At 43.8% G+C, this 21,342-nt stretch overlaps 1 protein-coding gene across 3 annotated transcripts in view; it reads right to left on the reverse strand.

The window, feature by feature from the left end:
- LOC120062324 (phospholipid-transporting ATPase IG-like) overlaps nt 1-21,342 on the reverse strand; it is a 76,138-nt gene that overhangs the window by 47,456 nt on the left and 7,340 nt on the right. For all 3 annotated transcript variants that reach the window (XM_039012204.1, XM_039012203.1, XM_039012201.1), the window contains exons 2-3: nt 14,780-14,899; nt 13,238-13,327 (exon numbers count right to left, since the gene is read on the reverse strand). In XM_039012204.1, the coding sequence (XP_038868132.1) occupies nt 13,238-13,327; nt 14,780-14,899 (210 nt within the window). The remainder of the gene's footprint in view (nt 1-13,237; nt 13,328-14,779; nt 14,900-21,342) is intronic.

Raw genomic sequence — 21,342 nt, forward strand, 5'->3', positions numbered from 1 at the left:
TTAGTGGAGAAATGGCATGCCACACGCCAGGCTGGGTAAACATGTGAGCACAGCCCATACCACCCCAAAACACACCCACACACAAGACACGCACGATTACAAAATCATGACTCACGTTTACGCTGCACTTAAACCTTTCATCTTAACTAAATGTGCATAGTGTGTTTGATTTAACTGCACACTCCAGTACATGTACTGCAAACACAACACACTAAGATGATAGAGAATCAAAACGGGTAAAGAACACTGATGGAGGAGGCTGTGCTGTTGGCTGGGGACAGCAAATAACCAATGAACAGAGTGCAAGACCAAAGCAGCTCTTCAACCTTGTTGGGGTAGGGCTGGGCGACATGGGGATTTTTTTTATTTTTAAATGGGCGATTCACGAGCTCCGACAGTATTGGGACAGTGACATGTTTTGGCTCTGTAATCCAGCATTTTGGATTTGAAATTATGCAGTGACTGAGGTTAAATTGCAGATTGTCAGGTTTCATTTGAGGGTATTTCCATCCATATCAGGTGAACCGTTATAAATTACAGCACTTTTTAATACATCCTCCCCTAAGTGCTGGGCGGTATACGTGTTTTGCGATATACCGGTATTGATGCACGAACCGGTTTAGGTTCTATACCGGTATTTGAATGTTTGGTTTGTTAAATGTGATACGCAGTGTGTAACGTCCATTTTTATAGTTTACTTCGCTACTTGAGTCATCCCTCTCCACTCCCTCTATGCCGCTTTCCACACAGACCTAGCTACGCCCCCTGTCACTAATGGAGCGCATTTGATGTTCCTCAACCATGAGACACTTGCGCTCAGTCCGCATGGTAAATGCAGCATACGCAACACTGTAGTTGTCACTTTGCTTCTTAATATAAATATACTAGCATTCTATAATTACACTATTAGCTTGTGTTTCTTACATCTGCAAACAGCTAGTTCTTTTCTTAGCAAGTTGTTCCTAAATCTTGTTAGCTGCTAATGCTAATCACTAGCTAGCTAATACATGTACTGAGTAAGAGCAAAGCGTAATTAGCTATACAGCCTGATAATACCAGTAATTGTGTAGACCTAAATCAGCATGTTTGTGCAAGTGTCATCTAAATGAAAGTTGTAAAACGCAAAGCAAGAATATGTTAGCTACATGAAGTAGCTAAGAGAAAACATTCAATGTAGCCAAAGAGTATAGGAATCACCTATCAACACATTAGTTCCTACCCTGTCACAATAACTCCTCCCTGGCATTTTCATTCGTCATGTCAAACACTATTAAAAGTGCCCACTATTATATTCTAACTATATAATTAGAATAGACATTATAGTCTAACTATATAATTAGAATAGACATTATAGTCCCATGATTCCAACAGTTAACCCAAGTGTTTTGCTCTAAATCGCAAGTCAAATTGCAACATTTGGTTAAAAATAAGGCCCAGATTACTTGGCCATATCGTGCAGCCCTACATAGCAGTGTGGAAATGATCTCAAATGCAGAAAATGTACTTTTTTGGGGTTGGGTTGAATTGAATCGTATAAAACAAATCAGAAAGGAGAAAGACCCATTGAAATCACTTCGAATGTATGTGTTGCCACACGCACGACTCAAAGCAAATTTACAACTTATTAAATAAACAAAATACCGTCAAAAAAGAAAAAGTGCTATAATATTTTGGGCATATTGCCCAGCCCTAACTCCCCCCTATTTTAGTGGACCTAAGGTACTGTGACAAATGTAATCATATATATATTAAAGTAATAAAAAGTTACGTATTTGGTCCTATTTCATAGCATACAATGACTATCAAGCTTGTGACTACAAATGTTGGAAGCATTTGCTGTTTGCTTCGGTTGTGTTTGATTATTTTGTGCCCGATAGAAATGAATGCTAAATAAATTTAGTGTCATTTGAGTAACTTTTATTGTAAATAAGAATAGAATCTTTCTAAACACTTCTACATTAATGTGAATGTTACCATGAGTACAGATAATCCTGAATGAATAATGAGTGAGAAAGTTAGACGCACAAGTCATACCGCAATGCCGAACAATAGACTGAGCATTAAAATAATTTCACCGCATACAGTCAATTCGGAAAGTATTCAGACCCCTTTACTTTTTTCACTTTATGGCTGTAACGTAACATTCTAAAATGTATTAAAAATAGTCCCCCCCCCCTCAATCTACACACAATACCCCATAATGACAAAGCAAAAACAGGTGTTTAGTAATTGCACATTTAAAAATAATCACAAGTACTCAGTACTTTGAAGCACGTTTGATAGCAATTACAGCCTCGAGTCTTAGGTATGACGCTACAAGCTTGGCACACTTGAATTTGGGGAATTTCTCCCATTCTTCTCTGCAGATCCTTTCAAGCTCTGTCAGGTTGGATGGGGAGCGTCGCCGCACAGCTATTTTCAGGTCTCTGCAGAGATGTTTGATTGGGTTCAAGTCTGGGGCTCTGGCTGGGCCACTCAAGAACATTCAGAGACTTGTCCCAAAGCCTCTCCGTTATCTTGGCTATGTGCTTAGGGTTGTTGTCCTGTTGGAAGGTGAACCAGTCAGGTCCTGAGCAGGTTTTCGTCAAGGATCTTTGTAGTTTGCTCCATTCATCTTTCCCTTGATCCTGACTAGTCCCCCAGTCCCTGCAGCATGATGCTGCCACCACCATGTTTCACTGTAAGGATGGTGCCAGTTTTCCTCCAGAAGTAAAGTTTGGCATTCAGGCCAAACAGTACAGTCTTGGTTTCATCAGAACAGAGAATCTGGTTTCTCATGGTCTGAATGTCTTTAGGTTCCTTTTGCCAAACTCCAAGCGGGCTTTCATGTGCCTTGTACTGAGGAGTGGCATCCATCTGGCCACTACCCTAAAGGCCTGATTGGTGGACTGCTGTAGAGCTGGTTGTCCTTCTGGAAGATTCTTCCATCTCCAAAGAGGAACTCTGGAGCTCTGTCAGTTACCATCGGGTTCTTGGTCCCCTCCCTGACCAAGGCCCTTCTCCCCGATTGCTCAGTTTTCCAAGAGCTAGCCGCCCGGCCAGAGTCTGGTGGTTCTAAACTTCTTCCATTTAAGAATGGAGGCCACTGTGTTCTTGGGGACCTTCAATGGTGCAGAATTTTTTTGCCACCCTTTTCCAGATCTGTGCCTGAACACAATCCTGTCTCGGAGCTCTACGGACAATTCCTTCAACCTCGTGGCTTGTTTATTTTTTCTGTGGGACCTTAAAATAGACAGGTGTGTAGCTTTTCAAATCATGTCCAATCAAGGGAATTTACCACAGGTGGACTCCAATCAAGTTGTAGAAGCGTCAAGGATGATTCGCACCATTAACATTGTGGAGCTTCTCAAAGTAATATTTTCTTCTCAAACAAAGTATATTTTTACATCCATTGAGAAGGACAGTAGTTCCTCAATGTATTTTTTAAATCTTTCCAGCTCTCTCCCTTTTGATAACCACTCCGCGTGAATGGGAAAAATGTCATGCCCTGATCCAGTGGAAACATAAAATTCCAGAAAATGTCACGGCTTTAGAAGCTTCGGATAGGCTAATTGACATAATTTGAGTCAATTGGAGGTGTACCTGTGGATGTATTTCAAGGCCTACCTTCAAACTCAGTGCCTCTTTGCTTGACATCATGGGAAAATCAAAAGAAAATCAGCAAAGACCTCAGAAAAAAAAATTGTAGAACTCCACAAGTCTGGTTCATCCTTGGGAGCAATTTCCAAACGCCTGAAGGTACCACGTTCATCTGTTCAAACAATAGTAGGCAAGTATAAACACCATGGGACCATGCAGCCGTCATACCCTCTCAGGGAGGAGAAGCGTTCTGTCTCCTAGAGATGAACGTACTTTGGTGCGATAAGTGCAATCAATCCCAGAACTGCAAAGGACCTCGTGAAGATGCTGGAGGGAACAGGTACGAAAGTATCGATATCCACAGTAAAACGAGTCCAATGTTGACATAACCTGAAAGGCCGCTCAGAAAGGAAGAAGCCACTGCTCCAAAACCGCCATAAAAAAGCCAGACCGCGGTTTGCAACTGCACATGCGGACAAAGATCGTACTTTTTGGAGAAATGTCCTCTGGTCTGATGAAACAAAAATAGAACTGTTTGGCCATAATGACCATCATTATGTTTGGAGGAAAAAGGGAGATGCTTGCAAGCAGAAGAACACCATCCCAACCGTGAAGTACGGAGGTGGCAGTATCATGTTGTGGGGGTGCTTTGCTGCAGGAGGGACTGGTGCACTTCACAAAATAGATGGCATCATGAGGCAGGACAAATATGTGGGTATATTGAAGCAACATCTCAAGACATCAGTCAGGAAGTTAAAGTTTGGTCGCAAATGGGTCTTCCAAATGGACAATGACCCCAAGCATACTTCCAAAGTTGTTGCAAAATGGCTTAAGGACAACAAAGTCAAGGTATTGGAGTGGCCATCACAAAGACCCGACCTCAATAGAAAATGTGGGCAGAACAGAAAAAGCGTGTGCAAGCAAGTAGGCCTACAAACCTGACTCAGTTACACCAGCTCTGTCAGGAGGAATGGGCCAAAAGTCATCCAACTTGTGGGAAGCTTGTGGAAGGCTACCCGAAACATTTGACCCAAGTTAAACAATTTAAAGGCAATGCTACCAAATACTAATTGAGTGTATGTAAACTTCTGACCCACTGGGAATGTGATGAAAGAAATAAAAGCTTAAATAAATAATTGTACTATTATTCTGACATTTCACATTCTAAAAATAAAGTGGTGATCCTAACTGACCTAAGACAGGGAATTTTTACTAGGATTAAATGCCAGAAATTGTGAAACTGAGTTTAAATATATTTAGCTAAGGTATATGTAAACTTCCGACTTCAACTGTATATATTGAAAAATCCACATTTAAAATTTCTACCCATCAATCGGTCGAAAGAACAGACCACTTTCGGTCAACCAAGATTTATTTTAGTCGGGGACAGCCCTAACGTAACTCTTTGAAATTGTTGCCGGTTGTGTTATATTTTTGTTCAGTATATATAGGCAGCTGCTGTCTGACGATGTGATTTGTAACTTCAAGCAAATGTTTTCATTAGGTTATGTTAGCTAACCGTTAGCATCTGCGGTAGCTAGCTAACGTGACTGTTCCATTTAGAGTCTGATCCCATCAATAACTGCAGAGGCACGAACATCAAGCTCAGCACCAGGAACTAGCGTAAGTCACCTAAAATTGATTAAATCTTTCCATGACGAGCAAAGAAATATACTGGAGCTAGGCATACACACGGTCCGTGGCAGGTAGCCTACCGGTTAAGAGCGTTGGGCCAGTAACCGAAAGGTTGCTGGTTCGAATCCCGGAGCCAGCAGTGGTAAAATCTGCCATTCTGCCCTTGAGAAAAGCAGTTAACCCTCAACTCCTCCTCCCTGGGCGCCGTGGACGTCGAATAAGGCAGCCCCCCTCTAATTCACGAGAGGTTGGGTTAAATGCAGAAGACACATTTCGGATGTGCAACTGACTCGGTATCCCTTTTCACTGTCTTGCCGTCAACGTTGGTGTGTATACAAGTAGGCTACACCTACTGTAGTTATGTATTATAGAGGCGAGTTGATTGTTAATGCAGTGACCGACTGGTGTCTACTGGGAAAAAGCATAGTGTGTGAAGGTTAGTATGCATGATCCATTGCCATGAGGGCGGTGGGTGGATATAGTAGGTTGTTTGAGTGTGTATTGATAGGGGCAAAGTGTAAAATGTTGGCTAAAGCACTGACTACGTGTCCTACAGACTAACCATGCTGCTGCTGCCGACCTTGACATAAGCTTTAGTAGTACAGAGCCTGTAAACCCATTGGATGAAAGGTTTCAGCCTGGAAAAAGCTAAAGCTCAACATCGGACTTGAAACAAGCCAGGACAGCCAAAAGTTATTTATGAAAGCAGAATACCTTGTTGAGAAAACAAAAATCACCAATACACTAAAAACAAGACAAGTGCTGCTCAAACTTCACATATTTGCTAAAAGCCCATCTCAAAGCCCCATTGACTCAGAGTGTGACAAAACACATACCATTCCACAGTACCCTTTTTGGTTCATTTTATGGTTACACATCCTCATGACCAGTCTTCATGTCTTTCCATGAGACTTACTGTACAAAAAATCTTCTGCAAGAGGTTGAAGCAGTGGGTGGTGAATAAAGTGGACAAGAGGCTTGTCCACCTGGCTGTGGAGTGCAGAAAGGGCCAGACGGTGGTCTACAAGGAGCCAGAGCCACAGTTCCCCAAACCCAACATCACCAAAGCCTGCTAAACCAGCTGCCATTCCCCACCAGATGAAGAACATTCAACCAACAACATCCATATTCATCTAGACTGATGTTGTAGTACAATATACAATGCCAAGTATGCTCACAACTGCATTGTGGTCTAGATATCGCTAGCTGTCGTAAATATGTATATAACAGTGTTTTATATATTTTTTATTAGTACTGACAAGTGACTAAATGATTCCAGCTTCATCAGAAACCTATAGTGTTGACTTCAACTTATTGATCAATTCATTGTGATCTTCATTAAATGCATTTGGATAAACTAGCTTCAATCTTACTGCTAATACAAATGATGCAGGGAGTTGTTGTATCATTTAAACTAATTGGTTGCCAACTAAACATGTTTCAATAAAAACAGTAGATTAGTCTGTCAATATAGCACATAAATGGACATGGCTTATATTCAAAACAAAGGTTATTTGCTCTGGAGACCGAGATGGGTTTACACAGCAGTACGCAGGAACAGTTATGGCAATGTATGACATGTACAGTAGAATAAAAATATGCCAATAACACTTATAATAAATACTAGAGTTCTACAAAGGGAATTCTTGGGTATGATGTGTTTGGGTGGTGCAGTGAAGTGTTCGGAGTCACTTTGATACAAGGGGAGATTGTTACGGGACCTTTCACATCTCTTGAGATTCAACCTCTTCGTATCCAAGCAGTATGGTCTGAGAGAAAAATGCAAACGATATTACACATTCATGGGCAATCATTGTGTACTGTCTGTATTCCTACTGTAGCAGCATGGTGTAGAATGAGACATCGCAGACACACGTTAGCTAGCTACAACACAGGTATAGTTACTCCAAGACTAATGTGAGTCATCAAAACATTTAGCCAGTTTTGCTCATAATGAGAGGCACTGAGGCTAGCTAAGCTAGTTAGCTAGCAAGCTATAACGTTACACTAAAGTACATTTTAGGTATAACAAAAAACACAGCTACCTAGCATAAGCCTAGCTATTCATATACATTTGTTTTTGCTTTCATTTGTTTGGGAATAAGTGTGTTTTTTTTTCATCACCATGCCCTGTTATGTCCGAAACGATCACCATATTGTACTGTGCTGAACAACACTGCCTCGGTTAAAAGAGAGCTTATAGTGCTAGCTAGCTACCGACAGCAAAACAACTTGTTTGTCATTTACCCTCCTGAGTCCTGGTCCAGCTGGTCTCGAAATCATTTCTCTTGCAGTCTCAACACGTCTTCAGTGTATTCCGGCTCAAATACATAGGTCTATACGTAAAAGAACATCCAAAAATGGTTTCGCCGTCCAGCTCTTCTTGGAAAGCGGAAGCAGCCATTGTAGATAATTATTTAGCAGTCTCGGAAAGACAGTGCACGGTTAACATAGCTCCAGTGAACCAGTACCGCCCCTGTTTTGAAAAGCCTGCCTTCAAGGGTGAGTCGAAGAAAGAAATGATGGCTCCTGTCTGGCTGTAGTCTTACAAAGCCAGGGGAAATGAGTCAGCCTAGAGATCCTGCAATGTCCCGGAAGATAGGAACATCGTTGAAACAAGACCAACGGCTCTATTGAACTAACACAACCATATATCTACTCGTGTGATCGTGCAATCGGCGAAACACAAAAAGCCGCAATAATAGCTACAAACGTCTCCGTAAATTTTTCGATCACAGCAGGCTCAATCAACCAATGACGTCATTGGTTGAAGTCTCCCGGCACTACATTTTTGATTTTAAACTACAGCTATAGTATATAATGTCTGAAACACCTCACTCAAAATTAAGCAGGGAGACCGGAAAAACACCCAAATAGAGTCTAGTGGTGAAGATTCCCTTTAATTTACGAGAATCAATGTTCATTGACGGTAGCATTTTTTGTTGGTACTTTTATCCCTTTTTCTCCCCAATTTCGTGATATCCAATTGGTAGTTAGTCTTGTCCCATCACTGCAACTACTGTACGGACTCGGGAGAGACAAAGGTCGAGAGCCATACGTCCTCTGAAACACGACCCTGTCAAGCCGCACTGCTTCTTGACACACTGATCGCTTAACCCGGAAGCCAACCGCACCAATATGTCAGAGGAAACACCGTACAACCGGCGCGCCACAAGGAGTCGCCAGAGCGTGATGGGACAAGGACATCCCGACCAGCCAAACCCTCCCCTAAACCACACGACACTGGGCCAATTGTCTCGCTCAACGGCCAAGGGTCTCACTCAACAGCAACGGCCGGTTGTGAGAGAATCCGGGGCTGTAGTGACACCTCAAGCACTGTGAAGCAGTGCCTTAAACCGCTGTGCCACTCGGGAGCCATAACTTGAGAAGTTGAGAAACATTGTTAGAAAGGTTAACTTCTCCTCAATTCTAGTAAAAATCCTGTCAATGTGTTTCGGTGTCCCTGTGACCAATTCTGTTGGACAAAACCTCAAATGCAAATAGCGAGTTGAAACCACTTGTCAGAGAGGAAGAAGTGATCTCTCATCTTTGTTGTGTGAGTGGCAGGGGAGGGGCTTGGTGTGTGTGTGTGTGTGTGTGTAAACAGAGCGGCTGTGGCGAAGCGAGAGGTTTCACTCTTATGACAAAGCCTTTCTATGGACTTATTTTGAACCTAAGCTTGTCGCTTGCTTTCCCACCTTTGGTACAAGGACTCCCATTGTTAGGGCGGAGAAATGAGCACTTGGTCATTATATACTGATCTCTGGTGTAAATGGGAAGGTAAACACAGCACTGAAGGAGATACCAAAAAAACATGAGAACAAGCAGGGAAACGCTCATAAAAGCAGGAAAAAAATCCTTGATACAGGCATTTGAAATAGTGCAAAAACATAACATTGAATTAAAATCGATATCGCCCAGCCCTACCATGAGGTTTCTAGACTAGTGCCATACCAGTTCTGACACGAGCATGATGACTACTGGTAGGCTACTCTATTTATACCAGCCAGCCACTCCATGATCTTATGCTCTCAGAATGTCATCCATCCAGCTATTCATCTCCCAGAAGAATCTCCCTAACGCTCAATATGCTGAGCCAGATTACACCGGGGACATGCTGTTTAGACCTTTAGTTTAGGTTACGGTTGTTATAGAGAGAGGTGGTTCGTTTCCATCTCCTTGGGTTAGAGGGAGAGCGATGGGGGAGAGAAAGAAAATTCGATTTAAAAAAAAATCATCGCTGGGCAGATCTTTTGGCCTTATAGAAGAGATGTGGAGGAGAGGTAGAGAAACAAAGTGACCTAACGCAGCAGAGGTGAAACACTTCTGAGATGCGTTTTTCTTTCTGGAAAAGTTCACTTCTGACAAAATCAGAAGTTGCTCAGGCTCTTCCCATTTCCCCTGAAAACTGGATGGATCCGCTTGTTGCCCCGCACAGGGTGGGAATGGTGTGGTCCAGCTGTGAGCACTGACCCAACAGATAAACATGTCACCCAGTGCTTTGACTCTGGCTCAGCCCTCACTCTCTCAGCCCACTCACACGTTCCACTGAGCAGCGGAGGAGAGGCTTACCCACACACACACACACACACACACACGGTTTCACACCTGCCATAAATAGGTTAAACTCGCAAACACATACAGAGGCTGACATGCAAATACACACAGGCCTGACCACAGGAAGTCAAATTGACTGTTTCACACGTACTACAAACACACATTCAGTGACAAATACATAGCTACACCCAAACAAAAATTACACACACATTTTAAAATAAGGCTATAACGTAACAAAATGTGGAAAACGTCAAGGGGTCTGAATACTTTCTGAATGTATATATATACTTACACACACAGTTGAAGTCGGAAGTTTACATACTTAGGTTGGAGTCTAAAACTCGTTCTTCAACCACTCCACAGATTTCTTGTTAACAAACTATAGTTTTGGCAAGTCGGTTAGGACATCTACTTTGTGCATGACATGTAATTTTCCCAACAATTGTTTACAGATTATTTCACTTATAATTCACTGTATCACAATTCCGGTGGGTCAAAAGTTTACATACACTGAGTTGACTGTGCCTTTAAACAGCTTGGAAAATTCCAGAAAATGATGTCATGGCTTTAGAAGCTTCAGATAAATTATGTCAATTGGAGGTGTACCTGTAGATTACAGGTCGACCGATTAATCTGAATGGCCGATTTCAAGTTTCCATAACAATCGATAATCGGCATTTTTGGACACCGATTATGAACGATTACATTGCACTCCACGAGGAGACTGTGGCAGGCTGACCACCTGTTACGAGACTGCAGCAAGGAGCCAAGGTAAGTTGCTAGCTAGCATCAAACTTATCTTATAAAAAAACAATCAATCTTAACATAATCACTAGTTAACTACACATGGTTGATGATATTACTAGTTTATCTAGCTTGTCCGGCGTTGCATATAATCGATGCGATGCCTGTTAATTTATCATTGAATCATAGCCTACTTCTCCAAACGGGTGATGATTTAACAAGCGCATTCGTGAATAAAAGCACTGTCGTTGCACCAATGTGTACCTAACCATAAATATCAATGCCTTGCTTAAAATCAATACATAAGTATATATTTTTAAACCTGCATGTTTAGTTAATATTGCCTGCTAACATTAATTTATTTTAACTAGGGAAATTGTGTCACTTCTCTTGCATTCTGTGCAAGCAGAGTCGGGGTATAATGCAGCAGTTTGGGCCACCTGGCTCGTTGCAGACTGTGTTTCTTCCTAACAAAGACCGTAATTAATTTGCCAGAATTGTACATAATTATGACATAACATTGAAGGTTGTGCAATGTAACAGGAATATTTAGACTGATGGATGCCACCCGTTAGATAAAATACGTAACGGTTCGGTATTTCACTGAAAAAAGAAACGTTTTGTTTTCTAAATCATAGTTTCCTGATTTGACCATATTAATGACCTAAGGCTCATATTTCTGTGAGTTAATTATATTATCATTAAGTCTATAATTTGATATTCGATAGAGCAGTCTGACTGAGCGGTGGTAGGCAGCAGCACGTTCGTAAGCATTCATTCATTCCGCACTTTCCTGCGTTTGCCAGCAGCTCTTCGCTGTGCTTCAAGCATTGCGCTGTTTATGACTTCAAGCCTATCAACTCCCCAGATTAGGCTGGCAATACTAAAGTGCCTATAAGAACATCCAATAGTCAAAGGTATATGAAATACAAATGGTAGAGAGAGAAATAGTCCTATAATAACTACAACCTAAAACTTCTTAACTGGGAATATTGAAGACTCATGTTAAAAGGAACCAGCATCTTCCATAAGTTCTCATGTTATGAGCAAGGAACTTAAACGTTAGCATTTTTACATGGCACTTTCTCCTCCAACACTTTGTTTTTGCATTATTTAAACCAAACATGTTTCATTATTTATTTGAGACTAAATTGATTTTTTTGATGTATTATATTAAGTTAAAATAAGTGTTCACAGTAAAACGTACCCACAGTAAAAAAAAGTACCCACAGTAAAACGAGTCCAATGTCGACATAACCTGAAAGGCCGCTCAGCAAGGAAGAAGCCACTGCACACGGGGACAAAGATCGTACTTTTTGGAGAAATGTCTGATGAAACAAAAATAGAACTGTTTGGCCATAATGAACATCTTTATGTTTGGAGGAAAATGGGGGATGCTTGCAAGCTGAAGAACACCATCCCAACCGTGAAGCACTGGGGTGGCAGAATCATGTCGTGGTGGTGCTTTGCTGCAGGAGGGGCTTGTGCACTTCACAAAATAGATGGCATCATGAGGAAGGACAATTATGTGGGTATATTGAAGCAACTGAACCATACTTCCAAAGTTGTAGCAAAATGGCTTAAGGACAACGAAGTCAAGGTATTGCAGTGGCCATCACAAAGCCCTGACATCAATCCTATAGAAAATTTGTGGGCAGAACTGAAAAAGCGTGTGCAAGCAAGGAGGCCTACAAACCTAACTCCGTTACACCAGCTCTGTCAGGAGGAATGGGCCAAAATTCACCCAACTTATTGTGGGAAGCTTGTGGAAGGCTGCCCGAAACATTTGACCCATGTTAATCAATTTAAAGGCAATGCTACCAAATACTAATTGAGTGTATGTAAACTTCTGACCCACTGGGAATGTGATGAAAGAAATAAAAGCTGAAATAAATCTCTACAAATTTTCTGACATTTCACATTTTTAAAATAAAGTGGTGATCCTAACTGACCTAAGACAGGGAATTTTTACTAGGATTAAATGTCAGGAATTGTGAAAAACTGAGTTTACATGTATTTGGCTAAGGTGCATGTAAACTTCCAACTTCAACTGTGTGTGTGTGTGTGTGTGTGTGATATTGTTTGGTATAAAAAAAATGTAATGCATATCAAGGCTGGGTTTGGCTAACATACTAGGGCTTGGATTTGCCAGGGACCTCACAATACGATAAAGCACCATACTTCGATGCCGATATGATATGCATGGTGATGCTCACAATTCTATATGTATTGCGATTCAATACTGTGATTTGATTGAGACTTGACGTTCCAAACATTAGTTACTATATGCCTGCTGCAGAGACGAAAGAGCATGAGAAATGTCATTTTAAAATCAGTCGGGGAAATAAAAAAGTGCTGAAAACATGTTGGCTCACTATTAAAAAAGATGGAGAACAAGCTATAGCAGCGTTTCCCAAACTAGGGGTCGCGAGAGATAATGGGGGGGGGGAGAATTGTATTGGTTCATAGAGCCAGGGTTATGTCAGTAACCTCTGGTAGCTGCAAGATGTGGTTGCAATAAGAGGTTTCTGTTTTCTTCCTGCAAATATTGCACCATCTTTTGAACGGTCTAAGCTACATATTTTGACCGCATCACTGAAAGATTAGACTCTCAGGAACACGTATGGGTCTTCTGTTTCCCTCTACAATACCCAACGAGCCATTTTAACATTAACACATATTCAACATACAAACGAGTCACAGACGAATAAACACAACTCACCTGCACCAAAAAGATGATGAGGAAGTAGAAATTGGCGATTCTTCTGAACTGCTCAAACAGATTCTTTGGCAGAAAGTTCCACACCGTGTACTGGAAAGACAAAGAGAGAGAGAGAAGGCACCAATGAAATTACATGAGAATGAAAAAAACAATTTAGGCCTACCCACTGGATCCTGGGTCTCTGTAAACCACTATTTTACAGTTCTGACATCCCTGTTTTTCAACCTCTTTACTAGTAGGACGTATTAATCAGTTCCATCCTCTGTGTGTGTGTGTTTTCCCAGTGAGTTGGTGCTGCCCTCAACCACCTGAGACCCAGGGAGCAGGTCTTCCCTCTGTCCCTGGGGGGCCTGCAAATATTCCAATGATTCGGATTAGCGACGACTCTCCTTAAATTTGCCCAGCCCTGAAAGGAGAGCCGATTACCTTAAGTTGGCGGCAGATCCTACTTTTTTCGCTCTTTCTTTTAAGTGGGCATGACTGCGGATACTCCACACAGTAGCTGAACGAGACACTCTTCTGTTGCCAAATCCCCGCGAGACAGCCCAACAACGCCCCGGGGGCAACTTGAACCACACAACAGGCTAAAGCAGGTGGAGGAAAACAGTGACACACACCATTGTTGAGAAGGGAGTGTAGTGGAACGTATTTGCATGGAGACAGAGAGAGAGTGCTGAAATGCAAATGGTAGCAGAAAGGGACCATTTCATTTAGCCAGAGAGAAGAGAGTGAGGGAGAAGTAATAAGAGGAGGAGCGTGAGGGGGGAGGGCAGGAGAGAGTGAGGGAGAGGAATAAGGGAGGAGGGAACATAGTACAGGGAGAGGAGAGAGAAGGAACAGCAAGGGAGTTGTAAGGAAAAGGATCATGGGAAGCAGGTGCATGGTAGAAGTGTAAACACCACAGCCAGGGTAATTAACGACTGTTTACACGGTCACACTGGAGAACGAGAGACATTGATTGGCCCATCCCCAGTGGGACCCTCTGCACCACTATAAAAATCCCCTTCTTCCCTTTGTCGCTCTTCCCCTGCATCCTCATATACATGAATCTAAACCCCCAGCCAGCCCTCCTTCTCAGACCCACACCCTTAGCCCTGACAGGGGGGGGGGGGATTTAGGGGGGCTCATCAGAGAACCAGAGGGACAGCTTGAATCGCCACCCCTGCCTGCTGGTACATCAATAGTAGCAGTGTATTTCACCACCACAGACAGAGCTCTCCTGACAGACAAATAATGCGGGGAGCATGCGGGGAGGCAGTGGGAGGAGGGGAAAAAGAGAAAGTGCTAGAGAAGAGGACAATTAGAATTCAAGAGGTGGAGGGAGAGAGGGTCGTCCACCAAGATGAAACATCACTGCGCAAGCGAACACCGAGTTGAGAGCGCAGAGTGGTCGAGCGAGCAGAGGATGGGTCCCACGAGCAAATGTGGCCTTCCATTGGGGAGGAGCATGAAAATATACAAGCATGGTACGAAACGTCAACTCGTTTTACGGTGTTGTGCAGACCACAGGTCGACGGTGTAAAACATGGCAGTATATCTTACCTTGGAAGAGACAATCCTGTTGTCACAGAACTTGGGGGGGGTTAAAGCTTCGGTGGCGGGACAGGGCCGGTGGCCTACGTAGATGGTCCTGCTGTCTACCCTCCTCTCGTCCCTACCAAACTGTAAAGAGAGATGAACAGACAGAATTAGAAGAAATTCAGAGCCATGTGTACAACGTGTAAATATATGGCTTTAGCTGACATTTAGACAACACCGGAACACCTCAGGAGACTAGACATGTAAACTGTAGCCTAACGCCGTAAACCAGCAGACTAAACCCTGGGGGAAATTCCACGATCCAACTCAACGTTTTACGATGGCGTTGAGGCGACTAGTGTGGGAGGACTGGAGCTCCGACGTCACATAAAATGGAGACATTGTTCTGTATAACTTCGGGCTACTCTTTGGGTGCTAAAATCTGTCTTTAAAAAAAATAAAATGTATCTATGCGGTGGTGCTCCAGTCCGCCCAGACTAGATGCTGAGTTTAGTCGGCTAGGGGGAAAATGTTCTTCAAGTCCACTGCAAAGATGGCTTGTGCATAACTCCCAAGGTCAGTAAATGAAGATGTAGTCCACATCTAACGCATGGGGAGCGAAACAAATCAACGATACCGTTCACCTCTACCACAGTACAAATCAGTGAAACAACCATACTGCTCTCACCTCTACGACAGCGCAAATCAGGTCGTGGAAAACCATTTTCCTTTCTTTAACTTTGAAGTCTTAAGTCTTTCAAGTGTATAATATAAATTCAAATCAAGGCCATGAACCATAATATAATATCATCCAGTCGGAGGTGCAGAAAATAATTACAAAAGCTCTTTGCAAACTTCAAAAGCAACGGCGCACCAAAAAAAGCTGTTGAACGCAAGCTAAGGTTTCACTGGGACAAAGGAAAGTATTACATGGGTCAACGGGCCAAAATGCAGGATGCACCAGTCCTGTAATGAGTTTCATTTCTTCCCTCCAAGGTGGACAGTCGATAATTAGCCAGTTATAAAGCGCTGCCTCTGGGGAGAAGAGGCTGCTAACACCAGATTTATGGGCCCAGTTATCGCTTGTTCAGATGTAGACTGAGGAGGCGGAGGAGGCAGCGCAGCAGGCAAGGCCAAGTCATTTCAATGCACTGTGCTCTGCTGACCAAGGCCCTATGAACTCACATGACCAGAGAGAAGACAGAGCAAGGATGGGAGACCTTGGTAGACAGGGTCAGCAGGCAGAACAAGGATGGGAGACCTTGGTAGACAGGGTCAGCAGGCAGAACAAGGATGGGAGACCATGGTAGACAGGGTCAGCAGGCAGAACAAGGATGGGAGACCTTGGTAGACAGGGTCAGCAGGCAGAACAAGGATGGGAGACCTTGGTAGACAGGGTCAGCAGGCAGAACAAGCCTCCCTGTTTCCCCCAGCACAAGGTCACCTGTACTCTGAAAGCACAATTCTTTCATCTTCCTTAAAATGGCAGTCTGGGTGAAACACAGGGTAAGAGCTTGAGTGTGAGGATGACTTTCTCCCCCACAGCCTAGGCCCATCTCTGGGTTCAGGAAGAACACTGTTAGTCAATATCTTTCCTGTATCCTGACAAGTGGGAGTATCAAATGTATCAAGGCCATTTTCTCCCTCTCTCTCTCTAGTGGTCTTGGGCACCACCTTCCCCTCAAAAGAACAGATGAGACAGGGAGTGAAGACGCACTAATACTCTCCATCTCACCCCCCCCCCCCCCCCAATCCCTTAACTGGAAAGGACACCCATGATTCCAGAACCACTCTCTCTTATAGCACCTCCACTCAACAACAGCCCCCCCAAGCCCCAGAGCCTATATGAGGTGCTTCTGCCTGGTTAAAAGCACAAGCTCCACAGCCATTACAGAGGAAGTGAATTATTAAGGTTCTCCAGCTAAACGATCTCTAGACCTAATGCACTGGGGCCATGTGTGGCGTTGACAGCCGTCTGTCAGAGACGCCACCGACTGACAGCTGATCTGATCATGGACCAAACGCCACAGTGCCTGTGAAGTGTGAACAAAAGCCAGCTAGACACTGAGGTGTCCACCGACTGTACTGGGGACAGGTTAGATCAAAGCACAGACTTGAGTCTAGGGCGCCTCATTAGCTATGCATATGAGGAACAACATGTTTCTCGTTAAAGGAGGAGTGAGATTTCAGAAGGCAAATGTCTCTCTGTGCAGAAATTGAGATGCAGACAGTCCTGTTGTCTCCCAGTCTGGGAAGAGCCAAGTGATTGCATAATGCTCCGTCAGGCATGAGCGAGAGGAAGCGTTGTTCACACCTCAGTGTAGCTGTCAAACCTGTAATGCACTGCCCACCGGGCACAGCATAGCGCTCCTCCAACAGGACAGACCGGATGGACCGGAATGCCAGGGCGACGAGGGGAGAGAGTGAGGGAGAGGAAGCACAACCAGTTCCAAGGACAAAAACGCATACAGGTTTTTCTATTTCAAAACAGAAAATAGGCCTCGTAACCTTATGTAGCCCACACTACGGAGTGGGACCGCCAAAAGAAGCACATCTTATTCTCAACAGTTCTCCCTCCGAGGGACCCTCCACTCGGATCATTTTCTCCCCAGGTACTTAGTGAAGTACACTTCAAAAATGCCTGCTTCCATCGTAATAAGACCATTAGAGATTGAGAAAGCTGTGAACAAGACAACACATAATGCATCCCTAATGACAGAACGTTGGGTAAAAGCAGGCAGCACAGAAACTAAGTGAACACACACAACTACCCTCCCCGGACAATGCAAATTTCACACTGCAAATAAAGGAATACATTTACAAAACAAATTAGCCTTGAAGCAGAGAATACAAATGTTCTCAGTGCCTTTGGCTTCGACTGTAGACCCGTTTCTCTATTCAGCCAGAGACCACTGTGGGTTAGTTATTACCCATTGCTACCCTACTTTTCATCTGAGACAGTCCCTCTCTATGGGAGTCATTAACCGCGAGAGCGACGACGTTGCAATGCTGCCTCAAGGTTACAGCCACAGTAAGCAAACACTGACTGGGGATTTTAAACAAATGAAGAAGTTATTGAACAACCAGCCACAAACTAGATCTCATGGAAGCGGACATTTGGGACAGCTTTCAAAAGAAACATAAGACACTTCAGAGAATACAAATCATGCCTTAAATTAAACTGCATATTAAAAAGAGGAAGAGGTCCAATGAGAACTCCCTGGGGGCCAATAGATAAGAACAGCTGTGTTGAATGGTCATCGATTTAGGAGGGAATGTCAGTGTAAAATAATGAGGGTCAGACCATAGGGCCAAATTCATTTTTGCACCGTTACGTGATCCCAATAATCATCTCCAAAAACAGTGCAGCCGAGGCCAAGCTATATAAGGAAAGGCTAATGTAAGTAAAAAGTCAATTGATGGAATTATCTTTGCCTCTTAGTCAAAGGACAAACTAGGCAGTGCAAAGCCAATAATGGAAGGCCGCAAAAGCAAAATTATAGTGAAAGTGCCAGGACGTCAAAGTTTGACAGTAGATTCCTGCTCAATGAAAATGCATTAGCTACAACAGAGCGATGGGAATCAATAAAACAAACATGGAACACTCAATTGAGCCGAGACCCAACTGCTGGGAAATAAACAGTGCATTAGAGGAATGACTAGAGCTCCCAACATTACATTATTAGATTATGCTTTAAAGGAAATTAGGCACACATTGTTAAACAGGAAGAGGCTGGTAAGGGGAGGACAAACGCATGGTATTCAAGGCGGAGGCAACAGAATGCTGCATTCGACCATTGCCAAACCCCGGATGAAGACATCAGTCTGACAACACCGTGTCCTGTCACATCATCTCTTTTCCGAGACCTAGAACGGGCAAAACGTCTAGGAACTGACTAGTACTGAGTTCTGGTTAAGGGGTTTCTCTCAAAACATGAACTGGCGAGATAAGTGCAGTTTCGGTTTGATGCCGCTCTCATTCGTGACAGACTAAAGTCATCAGATGTGAAATTTGGTTCTGGCCTGGGTTCTGAGACGAACGTTTCTGACTATGTTGTCAGTACAACCAGTGTGGTTAGCCAACAGGATGGTGCAACCATGACAAAATTCAATTAGAATAGCTTCCATCATGTCTGGTTGGAATTTTGTTCACCTTAATGCCGATTACCATATAGGCTCCAATAAAGCACATTCTCTACACTAAAGACACACCTCCATCTCCATCATGTGCAGCAACACCCTCCCCCCTCCCTTCCTGAAAGCCAATTTCTGCTTGGCAGTCGGCCACCACCACAATGCAAAACACACGGGCGAGCTACTCCTGGAGAACCAGCAGACAGTGGCATGGTGCATATCACAGCCATACTGTGATCCACAAAGACAACATCAACCTGGGTGTCCAGGTGAAGGGGCAGGCAAGCCCTCTTCGAGCCAAACTGACAACACACACACAAAAAATACACAGGCACACAGTTCCCCTGGCACAAATAAAAATACACAGGCACACAGTTCCCCTGGCACAAATAAAAATACACAGGCACACAGTTCCCCTGGCACAAATAAAAATACACAGGCACACAGTTCCCCTGGCACAAATAAAAATACACAGGCACACAGTTCCCCTGGCACAAATAAAAATACACAGGCACACAGTTCCCCTGGCACAAATAAAAATACACAGGCACACAGTTCCCCTGGCACAAATAAAAATACACAGGCACACAGTTCCCCTGGCACAAATAAAAATACAGGCACACAGTTCCCCTGGCACAAATAAAAATACACAGGCACACAGTTCCCCTGGCACAAATAAAAATACACAGGCACACAGTTCCCCTGGCACAAATAAAAATACACAGGCACACAGTTCCCCTGGCACAAATAAAAATACACAGGCACACAGTTCCCCTGGCACAAATAAAAATACACAGGCACACAGTTCCCCTGGCACAAATAAAAATACACAGGCACACAGTTCCCCTGGCACAAATAAAATACACAGGCACACAGTTCCCCTGGCACAAATAAAATACACAGGCACACAGTTCCCCTGGCACAAATAAAATACACAGGCACACAGTTACCCTGGCACAAATAAAATACACAGGCACACAGTTACCCTGGCACAAAAACAATAATTAGCACTGGAGGAGATACTTTAAATTATACATCAACTGGCCAGAGAAAGAAAGGGGCTTGCTGCTTTCGAGGCCTGAATCTCCAAGTGAAATTGACAGACAAGGCTGGTTGGTGGGTGCTGGGTTGCTCAATTCAAGTAGGTGAAGAGAGGAAGCAGAAGCAATGAGCACCTGAACACAATCCCAAAGTGGATACTGGCGGTGTCACTTGGTGTGAGTGAACACGACAAGTGGCTTGTGGAGCCCGGGGCAGAGTGGGCCCTGATATCATGATGTACGCTAACAAAATAAAAGCCTGTGACTGCAGGTGCTATCGAGGTCAGCTCGGTCAAAGCATATTCTGTGGGAACAGAGGGCGTCTCTGAATTTGTGTTTGCATACCACATGCCTGGACACGGCGAATCTGATTTTGCAGTCAAACGAGCAAAGCAGTGTGGATGTGAGTTCTAGGTCTGTTGGAACAAATTCAAAAGGAGACATAATACAGCTGGTCCTCCCTTGTAAAATGAAGTCCTAAGCTTGTTGCTGATGCTGTATGAGCCTCATAAGGAAATCTCCTACTTACTGGTTTAATGAGGTGTGAAGTGCAGGGCATGGAGAGGGGGAACACTGGAGACCAACTACAGTACCTCTTCATGCCCTGCACGTGCCCCAACGACACACGCTTTTGCCCGCCCTGCACGTGCCCCAACGACACCCGCTTTTGCCCGCCCTGCACGTGCCCCAACGACACGCGCTTTTGACCGCCCTGCACGTGCCCCAACGAGTCAACACCCGATTTTGACTACTCTGAGGGCAAAGGTAGCAACGCAGGGCACGGGCCATGTTGAAGTAGATTAAAGGGCCAACTTCCCCGTAAAGGGGAATTGGAGGACAGCCGTAAGTTCCAGTACAGTAGTTCCACTGATAACACCACAGGCAATATCAACAAACACGTAGGCCTGTTTGTGTGGGGGTGGGGCGGCTGGGAATTGTCAGGGACCTCAAGATACAATAATATCGCGATTCTTACTTGGCCTCAGCCACAGGATCACACAGGGACACCCCAGTAGGAACCAGATGGAAACGATGCAATGAGCACACATGTGTTCATGTGTTCGTCAACAATAGATTTTGGAAACAAGTAACCTATCGATTTCAATGCTCCAGGTGTAATGCCAACAGACATTCATCAAGAAAATCAGGGTGACCAACAGCGAAAACTGCTATATAAAGCTAATCTGCTAGTTAACAGTGAGCGCATAACAGACCACACACAAAACACCAACGGTGTTAGTCACTGCAGTGCTAGCACTCTCCTCTCTCGCTCCCTCCATCTTGTCTGCTTGCGCTCTTATTAACTCAGTTTCAATCTCACATTCACCTAGTCACAGAACCTACCGGCTGCAGTCAATGGTTCCCACCAGTGACTGCAGCCGACTTCAAACTTCACATCTAAAATTAGCCAAC

Source organism: Salvelinus namaycush, chromosome 17 (assembly GCF_016432855.1).
Source record: "Salvelinus namaycush isolate Seneca chromosome 17, SaNama_1.0, whole genome shotgun sequence".
NCBI lineage: Eukaryota > Metazoa > Chordata > Actinopteri > Salmoniformes > Salmonidae > Salvelinus > Salvelinus namaycush.